The following is a 26,364-nucleotide window of genomic DNA, read 5'->3' on the forward strand; positions in this document are numbered from 1 at the left end:
AGGGAGCAATGGGTTCACACTGCCTGGACCAGTTGAGTTCAGGTGATGGGAAGCCTGAACCAGGAAGAGAGCACCCTGGGTTCTGTGAGAGGGACAAACATTTAGAGTGAATGCTGACCCTGCTGAGCACACACAGCTGTGAAGGAGGAGCTGGTCCTTCAGAGCACGCTGGGAGTGTATGCAGTGGTGTGGGGAGGGGGGAGGAGGGGATGCAATCCCAGAGAAGGCAGCAACTTCTGGAGAAGCAGACACAGCAGAAAAAACAAAGACAGAGGGTGATACTGTCATTCTGGATTGTCCCTGGTGATCAGGCATGGACTTGGGTCCCCATCACCCTCCCAGGTGGCCCTGGGCATATGTGGTCAGCACCCCAGTTACAAAGACTTGCTTCCTAGTACATCTTCCCAGTAGAGAATCGGTCTCCCGTGGATGCACTGCCCTACGCCAAACACTTCCACGTTCATAGTGGGCCCGTTTCTGTGATCTATGTCAAGCATACACTTACTACATTATATGAATGGGAAAAACTGAGGCCAGGAGAAAGGGAAGCAGGAGCTCCTGTTGCCTGAGAGATTCTCTACTGCCCTCATGGCTGAGAGTATCCTCTACTACAATAGTGAGGTGAGCCCCTCCCAGACCAGGGGTCCCAGGCAGCAGGACACCCCATCGTGGATTTCAGCAAACACATCCCTGTTGCATCATTCTTACTGGCCTCTCCTTTACCTCTTACCCTCTCTCCTCCTGAAGGGTGAGAAGAGAGGGGGCTTCTTTCTCTCTCATGCTTCCTTCCAGGCCAGGAGGGCTGGGGGCACGAGGACAGAGGCAGTGCAGCTGTGGAACAGGAACAGACATGGACATAATATTTAGGGGGACCCACACTCCATCTTCACACATCCTGGTCACTGTCCCCATCTTCTGTGCCTCCAGCTCCCCCATGCCAGGCCCCATCATATCCACGTGTGTGCACACATGGCCATCCTGCCCTCCCCTGTCCCCAGGAGGCTGGCCATCATATCCACGTGTGTGCACACATGGCCATCCTGCCCTCCCCTGTCCCCAGGAGGCTGGCCAGGTCCACACTCCTGCTGATCCCCCTGTTTGGAGTACACTACATCATGTTCGCCTTCTTTCCTGACAATTTTAAGGCTGAGGTGAAAATGGTCTTTGAGCTCATCGTGGGGTCTTTCCAGGTATGGACTGTTGACTTAAGGCTGCATTCTTCTCTGGCTTTTAATGGAATTCACCCTGGAGTCTTGGACCTTGCCACTGGATTCCAATCTTTTTACTGTAATACGTTTTAGATAAGCACCTACGTTGTGCTTAGCTCTTTCCTTAACCAGGGGAACATAGGGGCTGGAGCCAAGGGTGGGCAGGGTGGGGCAGGGTGGAGCAGGGTGGGGGCTTCTGGTGTCTGTCTACCTCAGTTCTCCTGTCCCCTTCCTTCCCAGGGCTTCGTGGTGGCGATCCTCTACTGCTTCCTCAATGGTGAGGTAAGCCCCTCCGAGTCCTTGGAGCTCAGACAATGGAACTCCCAGGACCAGGGTCCAGAAACACGGATGGGAATGTGCAGAGCAAGGACGGGTTAACCCTTGCTACTCCAATATGGTCCTCAGACTCGTAGCACTGGTGTCACCTAGGCCCTTGATAAATCGCGCGTCTCGGTGATCACCCCACACCTGCTGGCTTAGAATCTGCATTTTAATATTATTAAAAAACAAAAACAGGTTTTTACTAACCCCCAGGGGGATCCCTGTGCACAGCCGAGTTTGGCCGTGTACAGTGAGGGAGGCTCCCGGTGAAGGTTGAATTGCTGTGGAGCTCTGGTTACAATGCACAAAAACGCACTCAAGTGAGCTGGAGGGCCAGGATGGGAAGAATTGGGGGACAGTCACCCCAGGCAGCATCCTGCTCCCTCCCTGCACTGCATTCTTGGATCCTCTCTGCCTCTCACTTCCTACCATTCTAAGGCCTCCTTTTGAACCTGGCCTCAACCCAGTCCCAAGTTTGCACCCCCCAAGGCGGCATCGAGGTCTCTCCATTCTGATATCCTTAAGTGGATAAGGCTGGCTAGTTCAGAACCCTAAGTCCAGAGAATCCCAATCCGCAGTAGAAGAGGCTCCACAGCAGTGGGCCCGACCACCTTACCCTCTCCTAGGTGCAGGCGGAGCTGAGGCGGAAGTGGCGGCGTTGGCACCTGCAGGGCGTTCTGGGCTGGAACTCCAAATACCGACCCCCGTCGGGAGGCAGCAATGGCGGCACGTGCAGCACGCAGGTCTCTATGCTGACCCGCGTCAGCCCCGGGGCCCGCCGCTCCTCCAGCTTCCAAGCCGAAGTCTCCCTGGTCTGACCGCCAGGATCCTGGGGCCCTTCCCACTCACCCCGGCACACGCCAGGGACAGAGGCCTACCTGGGCACGGCCAGCCCCAGCCCTGGGTTCGGAGGCTGCCCCCAGCCCTCTGGTCTCTGGTCGGGACGCTCCCAGAGAGCTCAGCCCTAGTGCCTGCCTGGAGGTTTCTAGCAAGTAAGAGAGGCGGGACCTTCTCTCCCGGAGGGCTGCAGGTGGGACTCAGCCACCAGACCCCTCCTCCAAAGCCCTCCACCAATCACGGGCAAAAGGCCTGCACACTTTCATCCTGACCCCGCCCCCTGCAGGTGGGACTCAGCCACCGGACTCCTCCTCCAAAGCCCTCCACCAATCACGGGCAAAAGGCCTGCACACTTTCATCCTGACTCCACCCCCTGCAGGTGGGACTCAGCCACCGGACTCCTCCTCCAAAGCCCTCCACCAATCACGGGCAAAAGGCCTGCACACTTTCATCCTGACCCCGCCCCCTGCAGGTGGGACTCAGCCACCGGACTCCTCCTCCAAAGCCCTCCACCAATCACGGGCAAAAGGCCTGCACACTTTCATCCTGACTCCACCCCCTGCAGGTGGGACTCAGCCACCGGACTCCTCCTCCAAAGCCCTCCACCAATCACGGGCAAAAGGCCTGCACACTTTCATCCTGACTCCGCCCCCTGCAGGTGGGACTCAGCCACCAGACCCCTCCTCCAAAGCCCTCCACCAATCACGGGCAAAAGGCCTGCACACTTTCATCCTGACCCCGCCCCCTTCAGGTGGGACTCAGCCACCGGACTCCTCCTCCAAAGCCCTCCACCAATCACGGGCAAAAGGCCTGCACACTTTCATCCTGACTCCGCCCCCTGCAGGTGGGACTCAGTCACCGGACTCCTCCTCCAAAGCCCTCCACCAATCACGGGCAAAAGGCCTGCACACTTTCATCCTGACTCTGCCCCCTGCTAGCTCCTCTGCCCAGTCGGAGGAAAGACACCGGCGATCTCAGACCACGCTGGTGAGATCTGAGGGCGAAAGGTTCTGCCCGGGAAGATCACCGGCACCAACACCAGGCAGTGCCTGAAATTTCACCACTGCTTTCGCTCAGGCATTTCTCTGAAGATACAGCTCTCTGCCCTGTTGTCGTCTCAGGCTTAGCTACCAGCTCCTCAAGGCGCGTTATTCTGGAGCTTTGGTTCGGGGAGCACAGCTATCTCAGTGGTCCCCACCGAAGTGGAGTGGCCCAGGGTCAGTCTGTTGGGGTACAATGCCACCCAAGGCCGAGGGACTCTGAAGCCTCTGGGAAGGGAGGAGGCAGCCACCGGTGAATGCTAGGTCTCAGACAGCCTACCTTCTCTCCAGTCTGTGGCTTCATCTGTCCAGCGGGATCTTCGCACCAGCCATACCCATCCCTCTGCACTGTGGAAGGAACGGGGGAAGGCCCTCCTTGGCCACCCACCTATGTGCCAGCTGTTTTGACTAGGCTCAGAGATGTGTACCCGTGGGCTCTGACAGAGCAGATGCCTCCGCCTGCTCCACATACAGGATTTGAACTCACATCTGGCTGACAGGAAAGTGAAAGCACAGACTCACTGCTAACTTTTGTATTTTGTAACCAGCGGATCCTCTCGGTGATTTGTTCACTGCCATCATCCCTGAATCCCCCTTCCTGCCCCACCCCACCCTCCCTGCAGTGTGGCCGAGGAGGCCTCCAGCCCATGTATCATCTGGACAAGAGCCTGCTGGCCACGGCCTCCTCTGTCTGCCCTTCACCCAGTGGCCACTTGGCTTCCTACCCACACCTCCGCCAGAGGATCCCTCAGGGCTGCAACAGGCTGTGTAGCAATAAATGTTGGCTTGGATTGCCTTGGTTCCCCTGGTGCTTGTTGTTCTCATGTGGCCTAAAATGGGACCAGCTTCTGCTCAAAGGATGGGTGGTCTCAAAGAGTGCCGAGACCAGATGCCACCACTCTTTTGGCTTCTGACAGAAATCCCTATTTTCATATGGGACGTTCACAGTTCTGTCTGAGGCCTTCGACTCCCATCTTTCTGAATGGTACCCTGTCCTCTGAGTGACAGAGTCAGACCGGGTGCCCATCGTGTCTCCCACTCCTTAAATCCAGCCAAGAAAAGACCATCCTAATCTCGGATTGACACCAAACAGCTGGCAGAGCTGCCCAGGGTCTCAGGAACGGCTGGGTGTGAGTGCTTCACAGGCCACAGCCACTCCTGCAGACAAGCTTCTGCAAATACCCTGGGCTCAGCCAGAGGAGGCAGGTAGTGGACAAAGCAGATATCACCAACACAAGCCGAGTGAGCAGAGACGATGTACCAATGAGAAAGTTTAAACAGGCAGTGCAGCAAATAACAGTGGTCAGCAAGAGTTGTCTCCAAAGCCGATGCCCATGCTGACCTTCTTGGGTCCCACCTGTGAACTTGCTAGAGGAGCAGAGAGGGATGCCAGGCTGGTGATAGTGTGGTCAGCATGGGCTGGCGAAGGCTCAGATCTGCCTGCAAGGCTTCTTCAAAGCTTTGTCTGACCCAGGACATCCCAGGACCCATCATCAATGACAGTTCCAACCCAGCATCCTCAGAGGCCAGAGTCGAGGGTGTTCAGGCCAGGATAGAGGTGACTGTGAGCCGTGAGGCACCCCCAGGGAAATGCCACTCAGTGGAGTAGCACATTTTCCCCATCTGGAGTCACACTGCACACCCTGCCCTGTGCACGGTCAGCCATAGGACCGAGAAGGAGGCATTGTCTCTAACCTTGACCTCAGGCACCCCCCGGCCTGCCAGAGAGACCATTCTCAGTAGCGCCCCCCACCAAGCCCAGACCATCAGTGGTGACCACCAATGAGGTTACTGAGCATCTTTTTTTTTGAGATGCAGTCTGGCTCTGTCCCCAAGGCTGGAGTGCAGTGGTGTGATCTCAGCTCACTACAACCTCCATTTCTCAGGTTCAAGCAATTCTCCTGCCTCAGCCTCCTGAGCAGCTGGTACTACAGGCATGTGCCACCACACCTGGCTCAGTGGTTTCACCATGTTGGCCAGGGTGGTCTCGAACTCCTGACCTCAGGTGATATGCCTGCCTCAGCCTCCCAATGTGCTGTGATTACAGGTGTGAGCCACTGCACCCAGCCTACTAACCCTGAGCATCTTGCATTCCCACCACTAGCTTTCCAAGGCATAGGAGTTGAGAGACAGGGGACAGCCCCTCCATGCTCCCCTCCCCCAGCTGGGGCATGTCTCCCCCTCTCTCTCTCTCTCTCTCTCTCTCTCTCTCTCTCTCTCTCTTTCTCTGATTTCCCTCCTCCGACTCCCTACTCAGTGCCTCTCTGAACTGCTTCCAGAGACCTTGTTCACCCCATACTTCTCAGTAAGGTCCAGAATACCCAGCCCCTGTCAACTAATCCCAATTCTGCTTCAGACTTTCTCAGAATTATGGCAGTTCCCCCCTTCTGAGTATGAATCTCTCCATCCGCCTGCACAATAGGGAGGGTTCTAGGGGCTAAGGCCCAGGTGGCTAATGAGGAGGGGCTGCCCACCCACTTCTGCCACCCACTCTGCCCCCTGAGCTCAAGGGGAGGACCGCAGACGGTGGGGGGAGCCCCAAGCAGTCGGGCGCTGAGGCATAAACAGAGGATAGAGGCTGTGCAGAGAAAAAGGTCTGAGACCTGCCAGGACTCCTTGAGAGATGAGCTCAGGCCGGTAGAAGAGAGGAGGAGGGAGAGGGGAGTAGAAATGCAGAGGAAAGGACAGCACCCGGCCTTCCAGGTTAGCGCCCTGCAGGCTGCCTGGGCTGTGTGAAGGCCGGGAGGGGCCCCCATCACACTGCACCCGCCCCACCCACCACAGTGCCTCTTAGCCCCTCATTTGTGTTTCATGGCTTCAGAGTTATGCAGGCAGCCTGGGTAGGGGACCAGTTATCAGCCAAGAGCATGGAGAGTGGACAAAGCGGAGAGCCAGGATGCGGGCAACGAAAGGGAGGACAGAGGTGGGCCCTGCTCAGAAAGGTGACTAGGAAGCGCCAAGCTTAGTGATGGGCACCTAACAATGGAGAGAAGCCGAAACAGTCTCCCGGGCTGGGGCAGCCCTGGAATGGGGTTGGCCACAAGCAGAATTGCTCCTGGCCCCGCATCCTCCCCCAGCTCCCAGGTCCCTTGCCAGGCACCTGTCGGGCCAGGCCAGCTCGTCTCTATCGCCCCCTGGCGGATGTTTCAAGGACTTCACTAAGGTTGGCCTTGGGCCCAAACACCTGGGTGGAGGCCAAGTGACCCAGAGGGCGGGCCTCTTTCCTGGGCGCCGCGCAGAGTGAGGCACAGGAGAAGGAGGCGGTGAGGCCGCGGACTGCTCAGGCCTAGTGTGGAATTAAGGCGACCCAGGGCCTGGACCTTCGACCCACTGGCCTCTCTGCACACAAAGCCTGCCTCATACCCAGCGGTAACGCCCGGCAGAGCCCACCCTGACTGGCCACAGGCTGGACTCTAGCCACTGACTGAGCCCTCAGCCCAGCCCCTGAGGACAAAGCCCAGCTGACTCATGTGGGTCCCTCCTGGGAGGCAAGGACAAGGAGTGCCCCCCATCCCCGTGCACAGAGCCACCATCCCTCCACACAGAGGCCACCATGTGGGCGGTTCCTGCCACTCCAGGGCACAGACTGCCCACGGATGGTGGCCAGCTTGCCAACAGAATGCATAGGGGACAGTGTCTCAGGGAGGAAACATTGAGGTGATCTCTGAGGGCTAGGTAGGGGTCTCTGGGTCCCAAGGGAACATGATGGGTGCCAGGGATACCTGAATCCAAGTGGGCAGGCATCAGGGGTCCCTTCCCGCAGAAGCACAGTGCAGGCTTCCTAAGTGAGGCTGAGGGGTGAGGGTGGGTTTGGGGCAGGCCACTCTGGCTACTAGAAGCACCCAAGGGGCAGCCCGGGAGAAGCCACCAGTGCCCCTCCAGGTGGGGAGGAGGAGGGCCGGGGGGATGATGGCCTGGTGTGGGACGTGCTCAATGTCACGTCTGCGAGACTCTGGGGAGAATCTCCAGGGCTACTAGAATCAGGACCTAAAGTGACGGCTCAGGCAGGTGGGGACGCCAGGACAGCCCCCGTGGGGAGGGTGTGTGGAAAGTGTATATCCCCAGGCACTCCCATCTGCTCTGCTGGTGGGGTGGGGGGAAGAGTCAGAGTCGGCCCATTCCCAGAACTCACCCAGGGCCTGTTGTAATGAACCCACCCTCCCACAATGTGGGAACAGGAACTGCTCTTATCTCTCCAGAGGGAGGGCGCTGGAGCCACAGCTGGCAGTCATTAAACACCCTGACCAGGCCAGGGATGGCCAACATATTAATAGCTAGGAGCCAATGACCCTGGAGACACAGCCTCTTAGGAAGAGGGACAGTAACCCCAGCAGGCTATGGGGACAAGGCACACAGGTCAGAAGGCCCCCCGCAGCAATGCCCCAGCCTCTACACAGGACAGACGGGGTAACCAAAGGCCAGAGAAGGGAAAGGACTTGCTTGAAATCACCAGGGAGGTCACTGATAGAGCCCGGCCTTGAACCTGGTTCTGCAAACCCCACAGCCCTGCCTCTTCCATCACACAGATCGTCACAGGTGAGACTATCAGGGGTGCCCTATGTGGAAACATGTGAAGAGCAGGTCTAATCAGTGACACTGATTCTTTGTTTAAAATCTTGAAATTTTGCTCATTATTTATATTTTACATTAATTTTGATATTTAAAAAGTATCAGATTAGGCCAGGGGCGGAGGCCAGTAATCCCAGCACTTTGAGAGACCAAGGTGGGCAGATCACAAGGTCAAGAGATCAAGACCATCCTGGCCAACATGGTGAAACCCCGTCTCTACTAAAAATTACAAAAATTAGCTGGGCTTGGTGGCACACGCCTATAGTCTTGAGAGGCTGAGGCTGAAGCAGAAGAATCACTCGAACCCAGGAGGCGGAGGTTGCAGTGAGCCCAGATTGCACCACTGCACTCCAGCCTGGGCAACAGAACAAGAATCCGTCTCAAAAAAAATTACCTTGATCACCAAGGGCTGTTGTGCTTGTTTGTTTGTTGCCACCCCTTTCAGTTTTGCACCTTGCTTGCCTCACTCTGATCGCAGCCTCCCTGGGTCCCAGGATGTCAGCATGGAAGGAACTCTGGGGAGCTCCGGACTGGTCTCTGTGTGGCTCAGAGGGAAAGGGTCTGCCACGGAGATGCCTCCTAGAGGGAGGCAGCTCCAGGCAAACTCTGTGGCTCAGTAGATGTGAGATTTTCTATCTGTCCACTCCGCCACCTCAGGATGTGGACTCTCCCCTCAGACTTACCCCTCACGACAGCAGGATGGCTGTCACTGTCCAAGTGTCACGTTCCCGCAGAACTCCGTCCGCTGGCAGGAGGAGAATGTCACCTATGTGTTTCCTTTTATCAGGGACGATCGTCTGTCTCAGGAGGTGGCACTCTGTCCTCAGGCCAGGACTAGGTTACATACCCGAACCACAGCTGCAAAGAGAGGCAGGGGTTCTAGGCCAGGCATGGAGGCTCGTGCCTGTAATCCCAGCACTTTGGGAGGCCGAGGCAGGCAGATCACCTGAGGTCAGGAGTTTGAGACCAGCCTGGCCAACGTAGTGAAACCTTGTCTCTATTAAAAATACAAATCTTAGTCAGGTATGGTGGTGCGCACCTGTAGTCCCAGCTACTCAGGAGGCTGAGGCAGGAGAATCGCTTGAACTCGGGAGGCAGAGGTTGCAGTGAGCTGAGGTCGCGGCACTGCACTTAAGCCTGGGCAACAGAGCCCAACTCTGTCTTTAAATAAATAAATAAAGGTGAGTTATCACCAGCCCGGGCATCATGGTGAGAACCCATCTCTGCAAAAAAATTTTAAAATTAAAAATTAGCCGGGTGTGGTGGTGCACGCCTGTAGTCCTAGCCACTTGGGAGGCTGAAGTGAGAGGAACACTTGAGCCCGGGAAGTGGACGCTGTAGGGAGCCATGATTATGCCAGCGCACTGCAGTCTGGTGGCAGACCAAGACCCTGTCTCAGGAAAAAGGGGAGTTATTTCACTGGCCACTATGGGGCAACAGGACTGAATTCACTGGGACCCTCTGCAGGGCTGGCAGAACACGCCCAAAACTGTCCTCCTGAGGGACAGAGGAGAGCAGGAGTCACTGCCTCCAGCCTCTGTGCTCAGGGTTTGCCCACATCAGCCCCTCCCTCTCCAGGCTTGGCAGGCATGAACGACAGGCAGGTTCCTGCAGGCATTCCATCACGCAGGCAAAGGAACTCCAGGGCAGAGATGAGGTGGAGAGCTGTCAGGTCCTCCCGCAGGAAGCCAGCCACGGTCAGCCATTTGGGAATGAGGCAGCGGCCCAGCACCGGTGGCCTCCTGGGGCGGAGAAGAGCCCCACACACAGCTGGTTGTGCACTCGGGTCTGCGTGGCACTCACTGGCCCTGCTGCTGAGGTCTGTGGCTGGGTACTCCTGGCTGCTCTCCTGCTGTGGCCCGAGGGTCCACCCCAGCTACTTAGCCCCACGGAGGCTCACTCTGCTCCCTCAGACCCGTCCAGGCTCAGCCCTGCCACCAGCCAGCCTTGGGTGTGAGCTTCTCTCCGTGGCCTCTGTGGCAGACTCGCTTCACCATCCACCATGGCTGCACCATGACGGACCGCCAGCTCCAGCTCCATACCTTCCCCATGCCCCAGGGAGCACGCAGCAGCTTCTGGGTCCCGTCCAGGCCTCTGGGAGCTGAGGGCAGCGTGGCGGTGTTCACACAGATCTACTTGGCATTAAACCCGTAGCTCCACCATTTCATCTAGAAGGAACACACATTGCTCAGAGGGCTGACTTCCTAACACAGAGTGGGACACACACCTGTTTTCAGCTTTCTGTTTGCCCCCTCGAGGTTTAAGTAATGAGACCAGGACAGGCCAGACAGTTTCTTCCCCTTCTGTCCACCCCTCACCAGCTGTGGTGGGGGGGCTTTCCTCCCTTCCATCCTCACTTCCCCCTTGCAGAGATGGCACACCCCTCCTCCGCCTTTCCCAGGTCATAACGGTGGAAGGCTTCAGAGGGGTATAATCTCAGGGGAGAGGTAATGAGAAGGAGATCTGTTTGATGTTTTCAAAGTATTGCTGTCGTGACTTTCATGCAGCAGCTCATTACTGTGTGCACAGTTCTAGACACTGAGAATACAGTGGTGAACATGGCAAAGACCCCCTAACGGTGGGAACAGGTAACCACTGAGAAAAGTCACAGAAAAAGAAGGCGGGATGGGGGCTAGAGCGATGGGTGCTGTTAGCTGGGGTGGTAGGAGGGGCTGACCATGGGGCAAAAGCAGGTCACTCCCCCTCCCTGATGATCAGAGGATTTTAAACCATATGCTTCAGAGCTGGGGCTCAGAGACCTTGCAGTCCAGGTCAAAACATCCAGTCCCCTGCCGCTGCCTCTGCAGAAGCAGGCTGGACACTAGATGAGAAGAGCCAGGGGCCTGGGGCCTCAGCAGGGTCTGAAGTCCCTGAGGCAGGGCTCAGGGACTGGCCAAGCAGTAAGGCGAGGGTGCCTGGCTGGATACGGGTCCCTCGTTGCAGCAGTGACCCAGGCCCACAGACCCATCTGGATGTGGGTAACAAGAAGCTCCCCCTTATCAGCTCATTGTCCTCGGTGTCAAGTGACAGAACAAGCAGCTCTTGAAAAGACTAATATTTACTCTTCAAACGGGAGCTGGCACAGGCTGTTTCCTGCAACTGGCGTCTGACTTGCCCTGTGGGATGGACACCACAGGAGGCCCTCCGGGAGATCGGTAAATGTGCCCCGGACGCCAGCGTTCAGGACAAGATGATGTCTGCGAGATGGGGACAGCGTGTTCCGAGGCTCCATCAGACGTAGCTCATTTCTGCCTGCACACCTCGCAGTGGATAGCTCACTGCCCTCCAGCCCTGCTGGCCAGCTCTGTGAGAAAGTTCATCCTAAGGCTGGCCCTTTGTTCCTTGCCCAGCCCTTGCTCTGATCCCTGGGGCCTCAGGAAATGCGCTGGAGTAACCCCCAGGGCAGTGGTGGTCCTGATCACCTTGATCCTCCCACCCCCACCCACCTCTGGCTTCACTTCCCCAGGCTCACACTCTGGGCTCTGTGGGCAGAAGCGGCTATTCCTGGGGTGGGAGGAAGAAATCGCCCTGAGGCCACCTCTGTCCCACTGCAGCTGTGTTCCTTGTCCTTGCGAGAGCCCTTCAGCTCAGTGCCTCACATGGGAAAGTCTTGGCCAGCAAACAGCTGGAATATGGGGAGGAGAGAGTCCCCAGTGGCTTGGCAGTCACAGCCAGCTCCCCTGCCCACTTTCCCCTCTGGAGTCTCTCCTCTCTGCTCTTCCCCACCCAAGCCCCCCATGGCTTCCAGAGCCCTCGCTGACCAATATAGCCCCAGGCTTCAGTTTCCCTGCACCCTCCCCCCACCACCGCTGCAGCCCTGGAGCCTCCAACACTCGAGCATCATATGGGGCTTTAGAGCCCACAACGGCCAGCCTTCTCAATCACATCGTGTTAACCGCAGGGCTGGGCACGGCCAGAACAAGATCTCGCAGGGAAAAGCAGACCCACCTCATTCTCCCAGAGCTCTCAGAACCAACTGCTGACTTCAGCAACACTCCTTTTTTTTTTCTTTTTTTTTTTGAGATGGAGTCTCACTCTGTTGCCCAGGCTGCAGTGCAGTGGCACGATCTCGGCTCACTGCAACCTCCACCTGCCAGGTTCAAGCAATTCTTGCTCAGCCTCCTGAGTAGCTGGGAATACAGGAGCCCACCACCAAACCCGGCTAATTTTTGCATTTTTAGTAGAGACGGGGTTTCACAATCTTGGCCAGGCTGGTCTTGAACTCCTGACCTCGTGATCTACCCACCTTGGCCTCCCAAAGTGCTGGGATTATAGGCATTAGCCACTGCACCTGGCCCACAACTGTCTTTTTAAAACAATTCCTTATCCCTAGACCTAATTCCCAAACTCCTGGTCCCTTGTAAGCAGCCATTCAAGTGTATTTAACACATATCTTTTGCATTTATCCTCAGAAAATATTTTCTCATTTTGTATGCATATATCTCTTATCATATAACAGTCATTTTTCACTCAGCTCTAAGTTTTGAAGATTCATCCATGTGACATTACATCTAAATCTGGTACATCTGCCTGCATCGTGATGCTCCATGGTGGATACACAGATTGCTTTCCACCAACACCAATAATTCTTTTTTTTTTTTTTTTTTTAAAAAAAGACAGGGTTTCAGGGTCTTTCTAAAAATACACCAAAAAGTAAAGAGCATTAACATAAAGAAGAATTTTTATCAACGAAAGGACAAAATAGCCAGTTAATAGCAAATGGCAGCAACCCTAAATTTAAATCGACCAAATCTCCCAATCAAAAGATACAGACAAAATCTAACAGTATATCCAAAGATATACATAGACTCAAAATAAAGGGTTGGAAAAAAAAAAGTACCAACCAAATGGAGAGCAAAAATAAATAAATAAAAAGCAGGAGTTGCAATTTTCACATTTGACAAAATAGGTTTCAAAGCTACAAGGATACAAGGGTAAAAGGATTAATGTAATAATAAGAGATCTTAACACCCAGATACGTAAGACACATAATGAGATTTAGATTCAACGAGACAACAAATTGATAACGATATCCGGGACTGGAACTAAGATCCAGAACAAATAAACTCAATAGAGCTCTCCATTTTAAACACACAAAATATACATTATCCACAAAATCTAACGATATATCTAAAGATATATAAAGACTCAAAACAAGGGGATGGAAAAAAACTCACCAACCAAATGGAGAGCAAAAATAAATAAATAAAAAGCAGGAGTTGCAATTCTCACACTTAATGAAATAGATATCAAAGCTACAAGGATGCAAGGGTAAAAGGATTAATGTAATAATAAGAGATCTTAACACCCAGATACATAAGACACATAATGAGATTTAGATTCAACGAGACAACAAATTGATAACGATATCTGGGACTTGAACTCAGAGCCAGAACAAATAAACACAATAGAGGTCTCCATTTTAAACACGTAAAATATGCATTAATCACTTTAAACACTCAAAATATTGATCGGCCATTATTGAAACCCATTTTAGGAATGAAGTAATATTCCTTTTTCCCTCTTTTTCTTTTTTTCCCCTTCTTTTTCTCTTTTTCCCTCTAAAAAAAAAAAAAAGAATGCATTGAGTCTTGATTAGTTGGCTCGTTTAGAGAGGCCTATACCAAGTCCTAGCCTGAATACCACCAATGCTTGAAATGATGAAATAGTTAAAAAAAAAAATAAAAGACGGGGTTTCACCTTGTTGGTCCGGCTGGTCTTGAACTCCCGACCTCAGGTGATCCACCCGCCTTGGCCTCCAAAGTGCTTGGATTACAGGGGTGAGCCACCACGCCTGGCCAACACCAATAATTCTTAAAGGAACATGTCCCCTTAAGGATCTGTGTAAGAATTTTCCCGGGACATATAATCAGGAGTCAAATTTCCACTTCACAAGGTGTGCACTCTTAACTTGGGTAAACAGGCTTTATTCGTTTGTTAAGGCTGCCCTAACCAAGTACCACCGTCTGGGTGGTTTAAGCAGACATTCATTTTCCCATGGGTGGGGACAGAATTCAGCCCCTCGCCACAGCATGGCTCTGCAGATCGGCTGTGCCTCCCTTCTCACTGCCGGGTCACACGAGGTCCTGCATCCCCACACTCCCCACCGCCCCGCACTTGGTGTCATCCAGCTTTGCAAGATTTGCCAAACTCACAGGTGTAAGGGGATGTCTTATGATTGTCTTAACGTGTATTGCCAATTACTTTAAATCTCCATATGCTTATTATGCTTGTTCGCTTTTTAGGTGTCCTCTTCTGTAAACTGGTTTACAGGAATTTCTTCTGTGTGTATTAATCCCTTATTGGTTTCTGGCATCAAAAATATCTCCTCCCATCCTTTTAACTTTGCCCATAAAAAAAAAAATCCTTATTTGTGTATCATCAAATTCATCGATCATTTTGCCTTAAGGGCTGTGCCTGTGACATTTTTGTTAAGAAGTCCTTTTCCGCCACGGGCCGCGAAGGTAATCTTCAAGTTCTTCAGGGTGCTTCATAGGTTTTGCCATCCACATCTGATCCCAGCAACATCTTGGTGCTGACTCAGCAGAGCCAGGTGGGCTCCCTCCTCGCAGAGCCATCTCCTCCACTGGCACTGCCCAAAGACGCTTGGCAGCTGTGCGGCAGCACGCTGGTGCCTGGACCCCCTCAAGGGGTAGGGCCCAAGAAAAAATAAGGCAACTCACCAGCCAGAGCTTCTCATCCAGCCCTGCCGGCATAGGAGGAACACTTTCCTGGGCCAGAATCTGCTTTTATTCTTTGTGGGTACTGCCTAGTGGGGGCGGCCCGTTTCCCGCTCAGGGGAAACAGCTCTGAATTTTGCTGTTATTGGCGCCCTGGACAAGCCTCACCTTCCCCACCTGAGCAAAAAAGTTTCAGATGGTGTCTGAAAACTGTCAGCTCCCAAATCCTAGCCCCCAGTAACTCCGATGTTTATTTTGGAAGTCACTGCCTTCCTCTGAAAGATTCTGACTCAGGGCAGATGGTGCAGACTCTTGGAAAGTGAATTCCCCGATGTGTGTAGAGGATGGTCAGGAGGGGTTAGTGCATTCGCTTCCTTTCTGGGAACTTTATCAGCTGCTGCAGGAACGGCCTTTGCAAAAGGCCACCGTCCCTTGGCTGGAAACCTGATGATGTGGCCAGCAGCTGCGCCCCCTGGTGGCCATGTGGTCAGGCTGGCCCTGGGAGATGAAACTTCACCTTCATAGTGGACAAGAGCCTAAAACGAAGGCAGGGGAAACACAGGCCGCACAGGGCAGGGCAGGCCACCCAGCCCCAGGGCACCGTCGCCACTGCCGCTTCGGTTGGGGATTCATGCTAAAGACTTTCTGAGCCCTTGCACCTGTCCAGGCCTCACTGGACAAGATGACCTGACTTTCACGTCTCTCAGCAACCCCGCTCCCATTATGTCAGACCCACATCATACCGTCTAGGAAAGCCTCCATATTTCCGAATTTTTCACCCAAGTGCAAAGACACATGTTAATAAACACTTTATATTTATTCTGCCATTTCTGAAGCCACCTCATTTATGTATACATAGGATATAAATGGCTATACATTTTTACATACTTTATACAAGTTTAGGTTATACTACTATATGAGTCTGTTAAAATGTACCCATTAGTTACTCAAAATAGATATTTATTGTTACAAGAAAACCGTTAAGAAGCTTGTGTAACATGAATAGCAGGTATTTAAAATATGCAAAGTAAACGGTTTTACCCTGACTAAATCAGCCTCAGTATTTTATGCTCTTAATAGAAAAGCCCGTTAAACAAAATAGAATCCTGGAGGATCAAATCATATGAATGATTCACTAAATAACACTTCTGAAGCAACCCCAGAATCACATAAACGTGAGGGTTAAAGAAGGTCATATGTACCAAGCATGGGTTGGAGGAACAGAATGGGTTTGTTAATTTTACCCTAAATAAAAGGCTCTTGTGGGGAACAGCTCTGCCATCAGTACACATGGGCAGATGTTTCCGTATCCAGCCATTCCCAGATTTACTGACAAGGCCTTTGCCACAGCTTCCCTGCTGATGAGATTTCCCTCTGCTCCCAGATGGGAGAATCAGACCTCTCATTTGGATCAGGGATGGCTCATGAGGTTTGGCCCAACCAGCAGAACCAGCTCCCTGGATCCCAGAATAAACCAGACACCAATGGTACCACGGGCTCTGTGCCCAGGGAGAAGTCAGGTCCAGCGTGGGAAGACAAGGGGCTGCTACCTTTTGGAGTGAAAAAATGAGGCCCTTTACACTGTATTATAACAAAATGCCTTTTTGTAAAGCCAGGAGAAACGGCTGTGCTGTGCTGCCTGAAGCATGCAGGAAAATCCCTCCCACACACAATGGATTCACCCAGTACTCCCCTCCACTACCCGTTTTGACCCTCATAACAGCAGCGGGGGTGCAGATTGATGTTATCACCATTTATCAGATGAGGAAACCAAGGTCTGATGGGTAACGATTTGTGCATGGTGACACAGGACTCGGTGAAGAGCCTAGCCAGCTGACAGTCAGCCGGCTGCTGCTCTCCCTCACATTATCGCTCAAGTGCACAGCTACGCCCTTCCTCCACCATTATTAATACTCACAGTGCAGACAGAGCTCCCCAGACCTGTGCAGTATTCTGTGCAAAAACATGTGGAATGTGAGCAATGGCTGAACAGCAGCTTGCAAGGCACATGTGATCACCAGGAACACTCCCACTCCTGCCTGTCCTCACTCACACGGCACTGTGCAAGCAGCAGGTTCTCAGAAGGCCACTGTCCTGCATGTTACAATGAGTGGCCAACTTTCATAGAAGAGCAAATGGTGGCCCTGACTGCAAGGTGCAGCATGCGGCCCCCATATGCCAAGGGGCAGTTGCTATCTTCCAGCAGAGGGAGAAGCCCCAGCTCTGCTCCCTGCCTACACCCTGCTTCCTGTGCTTCACACGGCCTGCCTTGTTATCTCTGATTCTGAGCTGTGCTGACCGAGAGGGTTCATCCTCTCCAAGACTTGACTCCCAGGCATGGGTGGAGAGCTGAACCTCAATGCAGTCTTCTCCCACTCTGAAGCCTGTCTACCCACCCAGTTAAAGGTGGCTTTCTCATCCCTCCACACACTCCAGTTTCAGCCTCTGTCTCCGAGCCGGAGTGTACAGGGCAGAGGTAGAAAGCGGCACGAGAGTCAGAGAACGAAAGCACCTAGAAAAGAACAGAGGAGCTCAAGCTCATTTGATCAAAATGTTTTAATGCTTTAATTTCAGCATTCTCCAGAGTTCACAGAAAAGAGTGGTGCAAGCCCAAAAAGCAAAACCAGGAGCTCACAGTCACATGCCTCCCGCTGTAGGCAGTGGGAATGCCACCCGAATATGCCCCCACTGTCCCCACTCAGGAAGAGGAAAGCCAAGCACAGTCCTCATCACAGTCAGTCTAGCCTCATGGGGGAAAACAGACGTACACGCTTCCTTCCCTAGCATACTAGGGAAGGGGAAAGCTTTTGGGCTTCGGCCCCTTGGTTGGGAAACCCTTCCTAAGAGCACTGAGGCATACTCTGGCCCGGTACACTAGCTAGGACTTAACACACTCTGATGCTCAGGGCCTTGCAGCATCTGACACCAGAAGGCACCCTCAAAGTTTTGTTTCCAACACTATTTCATCTACTCCCAGATCCAGCCGAGTGAGGTCGGCTGCACAGGAAGCATTTAACCACCGGGAAAGCAAAAGTGCTGCAGCAGTGAATCTGTGGTGGAGTGAGGGAACTCCTGAGATTGGGAACCAGCGTGCTGGTAGGGAGGGTCACACAGGAGGTTATAAACCTCTGACCCAGAACCCAGTCAAACCTAAGCCTGTGGATTCCCCAGGATGAAATCACCAGGACTTCCTTCCTATTATCAGTCCTCCTTCAGTGAGTGGAGGATTCTTTTAGCAGACGGGATTTCAATCAATGTTGTGGTCATTATTTGTACTGTTTTCCTAGTGCCTCTTTTCCCTTTTGTTTGCAAAAGTCAATCTCACCCCATACAGATGTTAACAGATATCCACACATTCAGGTAGCGCCTCAGAGGTCAGGAAGCGTTACCATGAAGGACTCATCTTCAGGGACCGTTTCTTTACTGCCTGCTGAATACGGACCGTAGGCTCAGATGCCCAAAGCACCCGGGATACAGGTCTACACGGCAACCCAATGCCACACTGGCTTAAAAAGAAAACAGTCCATTTTCAAGCTGTTCTTATCAACTTTAAAGCTTTTTTGTGCTTCTCATTTAAAATGATTTTCCTCCCCTCCTTAACTTCCCATTTTATTTCACCATCTCTTCAAAACTGTCTCCCAGAAAGACTGAAAATTTGCCTGCTGGGTATGCAGAAAATTATGCAGATGTGAAATCAATGGAGAGACAGCGTTGGAGTTTATGTCTGAGCATGCTGCCAATATAATCTTCCCATCCAGGCTTTTTACACAGGGTTTCACTCTGTCACGCAGGCCAGGGTGCAGTGGGGTGATTACAGCTCACTGAATCCCGGCCTCCCAAAGTGCTGGGATTACAGGCATGTGCCATCACATCCGGCTAACTTTTTTGTTGCTGTTGGTTTGTGTCTGTAGAGATGGGTCTTACTGTGTTTTCCAGGTTGGTCTCAAACAACTGGCCTCAACTGACTGTCCTGCTCTGGCTTTCCAAGGTCCTGGGAGCACAGGCATGAGCCACCGTGCCCGGCCCATATCCAGATATTCTACGTTTGGCCAAAAATAGAAAATTCTGTTATAAAAAATAAAGTTACTATGGCAATGTTTTCCCAACATAGTTCCCAGTATATAAATTCGTTTTTCTTAAAATGATACCAAGGTAGCTGAACACCACCAGTGATAACCAAATGCCACTCAACTTCCTAAAACTACGCCTGACTCTCCCTCGCCGCTCAGCTCTTGTAATGGTGTTCCACTTTTAACAACTATCAAAATAAGATTTTTTAAAAACGTATTAGGACTACATAATTCAACTAAAAGTGTTCCATGCAACTGTGGTTGAACTATTCAGATTCCAGACTTCTGCCGAGAGCAATCCAAACAGCAGACTCCCAAAATGGCCTCCGGAGTGGCACTAAACAGGCCAAGCTGAAATTCTGGGAGACCTAAGGGATCTTACCCAGAACCATATTTTGGAAAACTATGATCAATCAATTTTTTGACAATGAAAGAAAGTAACTTTCCAGAGTATGTGTTAATTATATCTCTATAAAGCTTTAAAAAGTTAACAGCTATTTAACTCTTGTTCATCAAAAACGAGGCCCTCAAGCTAATTAAATGATGGGAAAGTTGCAGAGGAGTGATTAATTTTGGAGGCGTTCTGGGAACCTGCACACAGGGTGCAGCAGTCATCGTCATTAGAACAACAGGCTCTCAGCTCTACTGAAAAGGCTGATGAGAGCAGCGTCTCCAGCTGGTCTGTAACGTGCCACGGAATGCACGTTCATCTACTCCAGGCTGTGGCCAACTGTGAAGAATCCTGAAATTCTCATTTCTGCTCATGCTGATAAACTTATCATCTAGTACTTGTTATTCAATTAATTATAAAAGTATTCAGATATATCCTGCAAATAAATATATTACATTCCTGGAGCCACACAGTTCCACCACCATAAAAGAGTACATATAAATTAAATTAACCTAGATTTCTTAACCATTTTCTCAGCTTGTTTGCCCACCCTAAATGAAGTCCAAATTATATCCAAAATATATTTAAATATTCCAAAGGTATATCAAACCTAAGATATCAAAAAAATGTAAACAAAATTTATCTAGCTTTTATTTACGAACCATATTTTTAGGTTTTTAATTCACCCTGTCCTGACCCTCTGGGAAAAAAAAAAAAAAAAAAGCCTAACCAATTTATATTTAGACTGAAGCTGATCTGGATTTTAAAGTGGTTCCTTGAAGACAACTGCCAATTACTAAAACCAGTGTTACTGAAACTCGTGGCTTACTGCATCATTCAGTTTAAAAGACCAAACTATTTCCTTTCGGCTCTTCCAGCAAAGCTCTTTCCGAGCTATCCTAAGTAAACGTGCTGAACTGCAGACCCTGCAGTTGTGCTCGGCGCAGAACCAAGGCTGGGTATCCAGTGGCCTCATGACTTCCCTGCAACTGTGTAACATCCCCAATTCCTCGCTGTTCAGTCCAGTTGGCTGAAAAGGATGGATGGAAACTGGAGTGTAAAGTAGAGAAGCAGAAAGAGAAACAGAGAATGATTCTCAAAAGAAAATCAAAGAATCCATTCATCACAGTGTCATCCTCATACTCCACAGTCAGACTGCTTCTCCTGAAGCTGCCTTGTTAGTATCTGATACGAAGACAGAACAGCCACTCCAATGTGGAAAAGGATTTGCCAAAGGTTCCTCAGCCCGTGCAGGTACACGTTGCCCAGGCAAATAAAGAGTAGCAGCAGCACCACCTTCATAGTCCTGGCTGGACTGTAGAACAGGTACAAATAACACTGAAATGAGACCAGAAGAGGAATTCCAATCAGAGATAAAATGGCCACTAGATAACATGCAAAATTCACCTCCCACAGCTTCCATGAAGAGGGTCATTTCTCTCACACTAGCGGATTAAATTGAATTCATTACCATGAAGCGTGAACCCACTGGTTAGGCTGTTGCTAATCACGGGATGAAAGTGACGATTTGGAAGATTAAAGGAAAGTGAAATAGATGTCACCAGAAGAAGCAGTGCATGGCACACCTGAAAGAAGTTCAAGAACAGAAATGCCCAGGCCACTGTAAAGAAGGAAGCGCTGCAGATAAGCCACAGGCAGCCAAGCCAGGGGCCCTAACAGGACTGACTGGCCTCCCAGGGAAGTTTCCCTTCACGGAGCCATGACGGGCAGGCAAGCTGGTGAGAGGAAGCCATGCCTTTACTGTTTTGGTTTCTCCTGAGCCATGACTACACCGAGTCCCCAGTCTTCCCTTGGGCAGCCTCCTTATCATGTCTTCCACAGCATCTCCAAGTCGGGGAAAGGTCTCACAGCAGGAGAAGGACTGGTATTTTGTATATGACTATCACACATAAAAGGGGCCATTCTTGTTCTGCAGAAGGTGGAAACAGCATTTTGGTTCAATGTTGTTCGTTTTTCTGTTTGTTTTTTTTTTTAAAAAGGACATTCGCTGAACATGGATCAATCCAACAAAGGTTCAGCCTACAGAGGGAGGGAGTGAGCCCTCCACGGAAGGAGCTCTCCACCTAGGAGCACATCTGAAGGAGTCAGGTGGAACTGTGCAATCCTGCAGTCCTCAAACACTGCTCCAGGAAACTGCCACTGGCTATGCCCATGGTCTCGGAGACTTGTTTTCTAAAAAATGAGTGCATTTTCATGGGTTGAAAATTTCTTTTTGTACAATCAGGTAATGCTTTTCCTCTTTCTTTTAGACAATGTCTTGCTCTCTTGCCCAGGCTGGAATGCAGTGGCGTTGATCTCAGCTCACTGCAACCTCTGAATCCCTGGTTCAAGCAATTCTCATGCCTCAGCCTCCTGAGTAGCTGGGACAACAGGTATGCACCACCACACTCGGCTAACTTTTGTATTTTTATTATAATAGAGACAGAGTGTCACCAAGTTGCCCAGGCTGGTCTTGAACTCCTGGCCTCAAGTGATCTGTAGGGGATCTCCCAAAGTGCTAGGATTACAAGCATGAGCCACCCTTGGCCTTGAACAAGGGGCTTTCCCTTTCTGAGCACTAAGTTCTTCCTCTGTAAAATAAGAGGACTGGGCAGGATGGGCCTAAGGTCCTCCACTAAGTGCTTCGTATTGCCCTTGATTTGCACCATGACTTTGGTGGAACAAAAATCACAGGTAGAAACTTGCTGATAGATGAAGAGAAAAACAAAATAAGGTCAGGGATTTAATCCACTCATCAAAATATCATTTCACCCACCTGGAAAATGCAGGCTCCAAAAGGAACAAGAAAAGCCAGAATGTTTCCCATCTCCTCATGGGCAACCTAAAACAAATACAAGGAACACAAGGAAAGGGGTATTCAAATGGAAGAAAACACTGACATAAAGCACGTTTCTCCGCCTTCCATCTCCTATGGTTGACAGTACAAAATCCCCGGCTGGGGGAGACACAAGTTCCTGTTTATGCACCAGGTCAGAACTAGCATACAACCGTTTTCAGCAGCCTGGTCATAGCACGTGCCTCCTGTCTTCAACCTGGAATGAGACGTCATCCCTCCACCTCTCAGAACCCTAAGCGTCTGTCAAGACCAAGCTTTTTCTAATTCCTCCCATTCCCAGGCACTGCCACCTCCTTAATGTTGCCACTACACACTGTTTGGGCCACAAGAGTCCCAAGGCAGGGAGGGACTATGTCTTAACTATCTTGCTGGCCAGGTACCTATTCTAATGTATACAAACAAACAGACGGTTGGTAAGCAGCTGGTTAAGAGCAATCATAATCAATCAGAGTAGAAATCACATCACACATTGATCAAATACAGGATGTGATAAGAGGCAACTACTACTCATGACACAGGCCTGCCGCCATTCTCCAAACAGGTCAGTCTCCATCAGTCTCCTGAGGTTCAGTACCAGTTATGCTTCAGACTTTATACCATGTGCATGACTGTGAACATGGTGGCTCTATCTTTAAAAGTAATATCTATCTGTTGATACTAATAATGGTTCTATACCTTTTTTTTTGAGACAAAGTTTCTCTCTTATTGCCCAGGCTGGAGTGCAATGGCGCGATCTCGGCTCACTGCAACCTCTGCCTCCTAGTTTCAAGCAACTCTCCCGCCTCAGCCTCCTGAGTAGCTGGGATTATAGGCATGCGCCTCCATGCCAGGCTAATTTTGTATTTTTAGTAGAGATAGGGTTTCAGCATGTTGGCCAGGCTGGTCTCGAACTACTGACCTCAGGTGATCTACCCGCCTCAACCTCACAAAGTGCTGGGATTACAGATATGAGCCACCACACTCAGCCTATACCTTCTTAAAGTATTTCAAATACTTCAAAATTTTAAAACTATTTTTAAAAAGCACTGAAACAGTAAGTTCCTTTGAGATGAGCAGACCAGCGAAAGAACTTCCTAGTGATACATAGTTCATTGACAAGACACAAGGAAGGTGGCATCTGCATTATATAAATCAGATTACATGATAATATTTTCTCAGGTGAAAAAGAGCCTGAACCCTTAAAATGAGAGAATGAAACTTCCATCCTGGGTAAATAACCCAGTCCCTGGAGTAACTCCTGGGGTCCCAAGAGCCACAGGGTGGTCTAAGGTCCTTGCTGCAAATTCTCCATTTGTTACCAATATCTTGGCACACCCCTCTGGCCTCTTAGGACAAGAGACATAAAAAAGTAACTAATATAGTCATTCAACTTACTACAAAGAATAAAATTTAGAATAAAATTCATATTAGAGGCTGGGCGTGGTGGCTCACGCCTGTAATCCTAGCACTTTGGGAGGCCGAGGTGGGTGGATCACCTGAGGTCAAGAGTTCAAGACCAGCCTGGCCATGATGGTGAAACCCCATCTTAAAAAAAAAAAGAAAAAAAAGAAAATTCATATTAGATTTGAAAAATTGTAATCTCAGTGTTTAATAACGTTATAGATAAAATCTATCTCTATCACTTTCTTCTGTCCTATGTCCTTCAATTTAAACTATTTTTTTAAAAAAAGGTTACCTGTAAAGAATGTTCTGCAAGGTGAACTCCACGAATGAGATTCAGGGCGGCACACATGATGTTGAGAATGAGGGAGAGGATGCCCAGGGCTGTCACTGGTTCCATTCGGAAATTAGGAGCTTCACAATGAAAAAAAAACAAGTGTCTAGTGAAAATAATTTCTATATGAAAGAAAAATAAAGACATGAACTAGACTTACACTAATGATAGGTTCACTATGTTAAACACAGAATTATAAACATGTTAATTATAAAAGCAGCAGCAGTTAAAGGGGAAAAAAGGCAAGAAATGATGGACAGAATGGATGTGGGTACCTGAGGAAAGTTTCTTCCAGAAAAAGGCTCTATTCCAGGCAAGCACAGGTTTTTCAAGTACTTTCTATCTAAAGTAGTGGTTTTCAACCAGGGGCAATCTGCCCCCCAGTGGATATCTGGCAATGTCTGAAGTCATTTCTGGTTGTCACAACTAGAGACAGGCTGCTACTGGCATCTAGTGGGTAGAGGCCAGGAATGCTTCTAAACATCCTACAATGAATGCACAGGACAGCCTCCATAATAAAGAATTATCTGATGCAAAAACGTCAATAGGGATTAGGCTGAAAAATCCTAAAACAATTTCTGGGTCAGGCAAGGTGGTACACGCCTATAATGCCAGCACTCTGGGAGGCTGAGGCAGGCAATAGATCACTTGAGCCCAGGAGTTCAAAACCAGCCTGGGCAACATAGTGAGACCCTGTCTCTACAAAAAAAAAATACAAAAAATTATCCAGGCATGGTGACACATACCTGTAGTTCCAGCTACCTGGGAGGCTGAGGTAGGAGGATCACCTGAGCCTGGGAGGTTGAGGCTGCAGTAAGCCATGATTACACCACTGCACTCAAGCCTGGGCAACAGAGCAAAACCTTGTCTCAAAAAAAATAAAAATGTTCAGATGCAGTGGCTCACGCCTGTAATCTCAGCACTTTGGGAGGCTATGGTGAGAGAATCACTTGAAGTCAGGAGTTCAAGACCAGCTGGGCAACATGGTGAAACCCCATCTCTATCAAAAAGAAATATACAAACACACACACACACACCCCAAAATTAGCCAGGTGTAGTCCCAGCTACTCAGGAAGCTAAGGTGGGAGGATAGCTTGAGCTGTGGAGGTGGAGGTTGCAGTAAGCAGAGATCCTACCACTCTACTTTAGCCTTGAGACAGAGCAAGACCCTGTCTCAAAAAAATTAAATAAATAATACAATGTCTTATACTACCAGAGAGGACCAAGGCTTTATTTGTAATTGGTTGTGAAACGTTTAAAGCATTTCTATCATATGCCTCAACATTCAGCTTGTCCTCTTTCTGACAATGACAATATGCGATGTCACATGCACTTCTAGAGCAATTCACAGCAAATGCAATTTTTTAAATTCTAAACTAACAGGAAAGAAGGAAGCACTGATTATTTAGGTTACAAGCTGTTTCTAGAACTATAGTTAGAACAAATTTTCATTTTCTCTGTAAAGACAACCACTGAAATTGATTTTGGTTCACACAATTAACTGGGGTCCCTCCCATTGTCTCGCCATCCTCCTTTCTTGCCCTTATATTTCACACACACAGAAATACTAGCCACAATCCAACTATGCCTATTGTTAGTGTGTTAGAGTTTCCACTGAGCAATTCAAAGTTACTGTTGGAGCAGAATATGCTACCTGTGAAGAGTCTAACCTCAGGACAATAGGGTAAATCAATCACAGTAAAATGTCCTAGAAAGACGGGCAAGGTGACACTTTCTGGGTTTGTTCCTCTTGTCTAAGTGTTTAAAAACAAAATACAGATTACAAAGATATGCCTGCACTCGTATATGATAAGGGAGAAGCTTGGAGCTCGATCACCCAGTCTTCCTTTTGCAAAAATTAAGTTTATTCTCAACATAAACTGGAACCACTTATTGACTGGCATGAGAGCCAATCCAAGTATTGGCTGAAACACATTAAACTAAAACACAGACTTAAGTCAGAACCATGAACATTTTTAATACATCACTTTTAAAATTCAAGCAATGACTTTAGCATAAAACAGTTAAAAACAAAATAATTAGACACTATAGTGAGACAGTTCTTTTAGCAAAGGATTCAGCTCTTATGCCACTACAGAATTCTTAGAACGTAAACATCCACTATTAAATATTAATTTAATTGTATGTAACAGTAAACAGGAATGCAAAACATCAGGCTTTGTTATGTGCTAAGCATTGAGTGGCTAATGATGGTAATGACAAAGTCATGGAATGTCAGGGCGCTGTGATCACATTCATTAAGACCTCTTTCTTCAGATGAGGACTCTGAAAGCCACAGGGACACAGGGAGATCCCAGTTCTCAGGGAGAGCCAGACAGTGAGAACATCAGAAGCCCAGGCTCTGGCCCCTGCCAGCGCTCTATCCCCATTGCCCTCCCTCCAACCAGAAGAGCAGGGGTTTCAGATCTACAACATTTCACTAAATAATATGACGAGATAAGGATTCTCTCTCTGTCTCTGTCTCTGTCTCTCTCTCTCTCTCTCTCTATATATATATAATATATCTATACGTATATATACATATAGATACAATATATCTATACATATATATACGTATAGATATAATATATATATATACATATTTACGTATAGATATATTATATATTCACATATACCCGTGTATATGTGTATATGTATACTATATATATACACATAT

The 26,364-nt window shown here is 49.7% G+C and overlaps 2 protein-coding genes across 11 annotated transcripts in view; one reads left to right on the forward strand and one right to left on the reverse strand.

Annotated features, from left to right (window-relative positions):
- VIPR1 (vasoactive intestinal peptide receptor 1) overlaps window positions 1-4,197 on the forward strand; it is a 34,259-nt gene extending 30,062 nt beyond the window's left edge. For 2 of the 4 annotated variants that reach the window (XM_008984093.5, XM_017965979.4), the window contains exons 11-13: window positions 1,061-1,190; window positions 1,449-1,490; window positions 2,156-4,197. In XM_008984093.5, the coding sequence (XP_008982341.3) occupies window positions 1,061-1,190; window positions 1,449-1,490; window positions 2,156-2,347 (364 nt within the window). In that variant the 3' untranslated portion in view covers window positions 2,348-4,197. The remainder of the gene's footprint in view (window positions 1-1,060; window positions 1,191-1,448; window positions 1,491-2,155) is intronic. The other 2 variants (XM_035277768.3, XM_078355006.1) reach the window with 1 other exon arrangement.
- Window positions 4,198-17,196: 12,999 nt separating this feature from the next.
- Window positions 17,197-26,364, reverse strand: part of SEC22C (SEC22 homolog C, vesicle trafficking protein) — a 29,696-nt gene continuing 20,528 nt past the window's right edge. For 5 of the 7 annotated variants that reach the window (XM_035278644.3, XM_035278645.3, XM_035278648.3 and 2 more), the window contains 3 exons: window positions 23,649-23,767; window positions 21,893-21,958; window positions 17,197-20,454 (listed from right to left, as the gene is read on the reverse strand). In XM_035278644.3, coding sequence (XP_035134535.2) covers window positions 20,254-20,454; window positions 21,893-21,958; window positions 23,649-23,767 — 386 coding nt within the window. In that variant the 3' untranslated portion in view covers window positions 17,197-20,253. Of the gene's footprint in view, window positions 21,047-21,111; window positions 21,310-21,892; window positions 21,959-23,648; window positions 23,768-26,364 lie in introns of those variants that run through there. The other 2 variants (XM_035278649.3, XM_054247059.2) reach the window with 2 other exon arrangements.

This window comes from Callithrix jacchus, chromosome 17 (assembly GCF_049354715.1).
Source record: "Callithrix jacchus isolate 240 chromosome 17, calJac240_pri, whole genome shotgun sequence".
Taxonomy (NCBI): domain Eukaryota; kingdom Metazoa; phylum Chordata; class Mammalia; order Primates; family Cebidae; genus Callithrix; species Callithrix jacchus.